The following is a 5410-nucleotide window of genomic DNA, read 5'->3' on the forward strand; positions in this document are numbered from 1 at the left end:
AGACCATCTCTACTAGGGCAACAAATTTTTTCTCAAAAGTTCAACAAAATGTCACAACATCCCTCATCCTCTGGTTCAAAACCCACTAACAAAGCAAGAACTCCCTCCATGGAGTTTCTGGATGAAGACGTTTTGGAAGTTATTCCTCTTTCTGTAATCCCAGGCGACGCCCCTGGTCCTTCTTCCATGGCAGGAAACAATCAATGTAACAACTCTGAAACCCTCCACCTAAGGATGACATGCATTATACAGATCGTGTCATTAGGAATATGGTCACAAGGATCCTAAATGAAGGACACTCAGTCAAGGGAGTTTCGACTCCTCTGCCTAGAAGGGACCCCTCACCTGAGGTGGAACCTCAAACTGAGAAAGATGATGACTCATCTAGATCAGAGAAAGACATTGCTGCTGAGGGACTATGTTCTCTAGGTAAAACCTTGCATAGTAAGAAACCTGTAAATGCTTCTCAATCTAAGAAGCATGAAACTGCTGAGAAGGTTATTGATTTGGAGGAAGAAAGCTCAGAAGAGGAAGATGACACCTTGGTGCATCACTTGAAACCAAGTGTTGCAAAGAAAATGAAGACCAGGAAAGGCAAGACTGTGGCTGAAATGTTGACAGCCAGAACTAGTAGGAAGGCTGATGTTGTAGGTCCTGCTAAATCATGGAGTAAAGTAGAGGTCAATAAGAGAAATGTCAGAGAAAGCTTTGATTCTGAAGATGATGTCGAAGACGATGTTCCAGACATCTCTCCTGCCAAAAGGCAAACTGTTAGAAAGTCTCCAGCTAAGGTTGCAGTTGTGCATTTGGACAACATTTCCTTCCATCTGGAAGATGGTGTTTCCAAGTGGAAATTTGTTATACAGAGGAGAGTTGTTGTGGAAAGGGAGCTAGGGAAGGAGGCTGTAGAAGTGAAGGAGGTTATGGAATTGATCAAGTCTGCTGGTTTGATGAAAACAGTTAGTGCATTGCCCCAATGTTTTGAAGGTTTAGTGAAAAAGTTTGTGGTGAATATCCCAGAGGATATTTCTGACAAGAATAGCAAAGAATTCTGCAAGGTGTTTGTGAGAGGAAGGTGTGTAAGGTTCTCCCCAACTATAATCAATAAGTTCCTAGGGAGAGGAACAGAAGGAGCTGTTGAGTTAGAAGCCACAGACAATGAAATATGTAGGACAATCACTGCTAGTCAAGTCAAGGAATGGCCAAGTAAAAAGCATCTCTGAGCTGGCAAATTAATTATAAAACATGCTATCTTGCATAAGATAGGATCAGCCAACTGGGTGCCAACAAACCATATCTCAACTATCTCTAATGGTCTTGGAAGGATAATCTATGCTATTAGAACCAAGCTCAACTTTGATTTTGGAAGGTTCATGTTTGAACAAATTGTTAGACATGCCTCCACTAATGCAGTAAAGCTGCCAATTGCCTTTCCCTCTATCATTTGTGGAATTATTTTAAGCCAGCAACCTGGTATTCTAAACACAAGTGATATCCCCAGTAGAAGGAAGCCTCCATTGTCCATTCATTACAAGTTATTTGAAGGCAGTCATGTCAATGACATTGTCATGACATCTGCAAGGAAGGAGCCAGCCTCTCAAGGTGGCCTGATTGCTCAATTGAAAGAAACTTGTAAGGAGCTGGAAACTGGGATTAGGGTGGCCAAGGCTAGGAAAGAGGCTTTAGAGTTTCTCATTAGTATCTTGGAGCAAGAAGAGATGGATAAGGTTGGTGAAGCCAAGGAGTCATATGCCCATACCTCAAGTGAGAGGTCTAATTCTCAAGATCAATCTAGTGGCAGTTCTGGATCTGAAGGTGAAGAAGATCCTACCTCCTCAGACTAAGTTGTGGTGATGGTCCCCATGTTAATCATCTGTGTTCTGGATGTTGTTTTGGATGCTTGGATGATTTGATGTTTTTCTCTTTGATGTTTGTATTTTTTGGCAGTCCTTTTTGATGCCATGATGTAATATTTGGGCTCTTTATGAGTTCCCTGGATTTCTGATTATCTCAGCTAATACAGCTGTGTATAATTATGGTTTTGTATCTCCTGACATTGTGTTTTAACATTTTATATGTTATAACATCCTTTGTGACATTCTCTGCTGGACTGATTGACATTTATTTTGTTTAATTGGTCACTTTGTTCTATTTTGACTAAAAAGGGGGAGAAGTTATTATGTGGAGAGCTACAGTTAGTGTGTGGAGATGTGGAGAACTACAATTATTATATGCTGATGTAACTAGCTAGGCTAAACATATGAACAACTGATGTTGGAGGAGATGTCTGATGTTGAACAGAATGATGTTCTGTTCTGTGATGTTGGAGGAGATGTCTGATGTTTTGTGCATGTTCTGTGTTGCACAGGTGATGTTGAAGGAGATGTCAGAGGGTAACTCTGAATGTTACAGGTGTTGAAGGAGATGTCTGTGTTGAACAGACTTAGAGGGAGAAGAAGTACCCATGTGTTTTATGTGTATTACTAGTTGCTATTATAGCTAGTAATTGTGTTTGCTTCTGCTGCTGCTTAACTGCTGTTATGTTGTTTAACTGCTGATGTGTTTTTTTCTTGTGAACAAATGGACTGATATATGTTTTAGCCAAAATTTGCCAAAGGGGGAGTTTGTTGGTTCTAGGTGTTGGCAGCAATTTTGGTAAAACCAAGAGTGTTCACAAGATGTCACATGTGATGTCTTAACATAAGATATCTTGTACCTGCTGGATGTTTAAAATATAATTATGCAGGATTGTTCCAGGATGTCAGACCCGATGTCATGACATCTGTATACAGAACATTAAGTCTGAATGTTAAGTATTATGTGATTGCGCTTTTAATGGCAATATGTGTATGATTAATGAGTTAATTGAACACGCTATCAATCAGTAATTACAACGTGATTAAACTTATTTTCCAAAGAGATCTAATCAACTGTCATGAGAAGATATGAATGGAAAATAGTTTTAGGGTTTTATGATGTCCAAGCCCAGCTGAATGCTTCTATAAAAAGGACATGGAAAACCTGATTTGATACACAAGAAATACAGAACGAAATATTGAGAGAGAATAAGGGTTTTAGTCTTGTATGGTCGTGTGACTTGTAAGCCATTCAATTCATCCATAGATGATTGAATTGGTCTGATATTTGAGTTGTAATTTGTCACTCTAAGCTTTTAAGCATGAGTGTGTGTCTACTTGATTGAAGTTGCTAAGTAAGATCAAGTGTGTTTCTTTGAAGAGTGTCTTATTTTCATTGTAATTCTTATTTAATATCACTTGTGTGATTGAGGGGGAGTGAGTGGGATCTCATATCTAAGAGTTCTTAGGTAGAAGTCACATGGGTAGAGATTAGGTGAAAAAGACTGTAACTTGTGTTGTTTACTGAGAGTCTTTGAACTGATTCTATTTAGTGGATTTCCTTCCTGGCTTGGTAGCCCCCAAACGTAGGTGAGTTGCACCGAACTGGGTTAACAATTGCTTGTGTCTCTTGCATTACTGTTCTTTATATTTTATCATGTTTGGATTATTCAGATATTAGTGTCGTGACATTACCTTCGACATCTCATATCTGATACCAAAATTTCAAATACAGATAAAACAATCCTTAAATGCTCAACATGATCCTCTTCACTCTTCGAATAGATCAAAATATCATCGATAAACACAACAACAAACTTATCGAGATATTTATGAAAAATCTGATTCATGTACTCCATAAACACACCAGGTGCATTCGTCACACCGAAAGGCATCACTGAATACTCATAGTGTCCATACCTTGTTCTAAAAGCAGTCTTCTGAATATCTTCAGCTTTCACACGGATCAGATGATACCCATACCTCAAATCAATCTTGCTAAACACACAAGCACCAACCAACTGATCCATCAAATCATTAATCCTCAGAAGCGGATACTTACTCTTAATAGTAACCTTATTCAGTTGTCTATAATCCACACACAACCTCATAGTACCTTCTTTCTTCTTAACTAACAAGATAGGTGCACCCTACGGTGACACACTTGGATGAATAAACCTCTTATCAAGCAAATCCTCTAGTTGACTCTTCAACTTTTCAACTCAGATGGTGGCATCCGATACGGAGCCATCGATACTGGACTAGTACCAGGAATCAAATCAATCGTGAACTCAACTTCATGTTCAGGCGGCAAATCGCTAACCTCATCAGGAAAGACTTCAGGAAAATCACGAACAACTGGAAATTCACCCATTGTTCCATTTTCACTAAGCTTCAAACTTGCCACCAACATAAACACTTCAGCACCATCTCCCACAGATTCATTCACTTGTTGAGTAGACAAGAATAAATCACCTTCTTTCTCTGGCTCAAGAAAAAGAACAGCTTTCACAAAACAATTGATATAGACATGGTTGGCCCTCAACCAGTCCATTTCCAAAATAACATCAAGTTGACTCAATTGAAGACACACTAAATCAACTTCAAAATCTTTATCACAGATATTCAATGGACATTTCAAACAAACAGATGAAGTAGTCACTGAACCCATAACCAAAGTATCAATAACCATGCTTCCACGCATGACAGATAATTCAAGATTCAATCTCTTAGCACAATCCAAAGAAAAAAAAGAATGTGTAGCACTAGTATCAATAATAGCAATCAAAGGCATATTATTAATAAAGCACGTACCTCGAATCAATCTCTCCTCAACAGAAGTATCAACATCGGACAATGTAAACACTTTTCCTTTGGCTTGCTCCTTCTTCGGCTTGTTGCACTTGGTACTAATGTGCCCTTGCACACCATAGTTGTAATAAGTCACATTCGAACCAACTTTGAAATCAAAAGATTTGTGACCTTGCTTTCCACACTTGAAATAAGTCACATCGCCCTTAGGACACTTGGGAGAACGATATCCCTCAACACCACATCTGAAGCACTTGACAGGAGTGTGAGATCCTCCCCCACTCGGCTTCTTGCCATCACCAACTTTCTTCTTAACATCATACGGCTTCCCTCGGAATTGCCCTTTTCCTTTCTTATCATGCAAGGACTTGTAATGAGCAGCACTCTCACGGTTATCCTCATCAAATCTCTGAACAGTGTTGCGCCACCAATCCTCAGCTTCTTTCTCAAGCATATGAGTGCCAAACTGCACCTTCTACGCATCTGAACAGTTCATAACTCGAAAGATTTTCTCAATCGCCTTCAACCACTCTTGAGCTTTGTCAGGTTCATGAGCTCCTTCAAAAGTTGGCGGATTGTTCCTCTGGAACTTCCTCAAAGCACGGAACTCATCAGCATCACGCTCTCGATCACCAACATTCATTTGCAGAATGGCACCAACCAACAGGGTCAATGTCGCCGCAAGCACATAATCATTCCTTCCAGCAACCATCTTCCTGATACACCAACCAAACAACCACAAC

General features: G+C 39.6%; 1 protein-coding gene across 1 annotated transcript; it reads right to left on the minus strand.

The window, feature by feature from the left end:
* Window positions 1-4065: 4065 nt before the first annotated feature.
* Window positions 4066-5121, minus strand: LOC127094223 (uncharacterized). The gene has a single exon (XM_051033082.1). It carries the CDS (start codon window positions 5119-5121, stop codon window positions 4066-4068), a length of 1056 nt encoding a protein of 351 aa, XP_050889039.1.
* Between the last annotated feature and the right edge of the window lie 289 nt (window positions 5122-5410).

Source organism: Lathyrus oleraceus, chromosome 6 (assembly GCF_024323335.1).
Source record: "Lathyrus oleraceus cultivar Zhongwan6 chromosome 6, CAAS_Psat_ZW6_1.0, whole genome shotgun sequence".
NCBI lineage: Eukaryota > Viridiplantae > Streptophyta > Magnoliopsida > Fabales > Fabaceae > Lathyrus > Lathyrus oleraceus.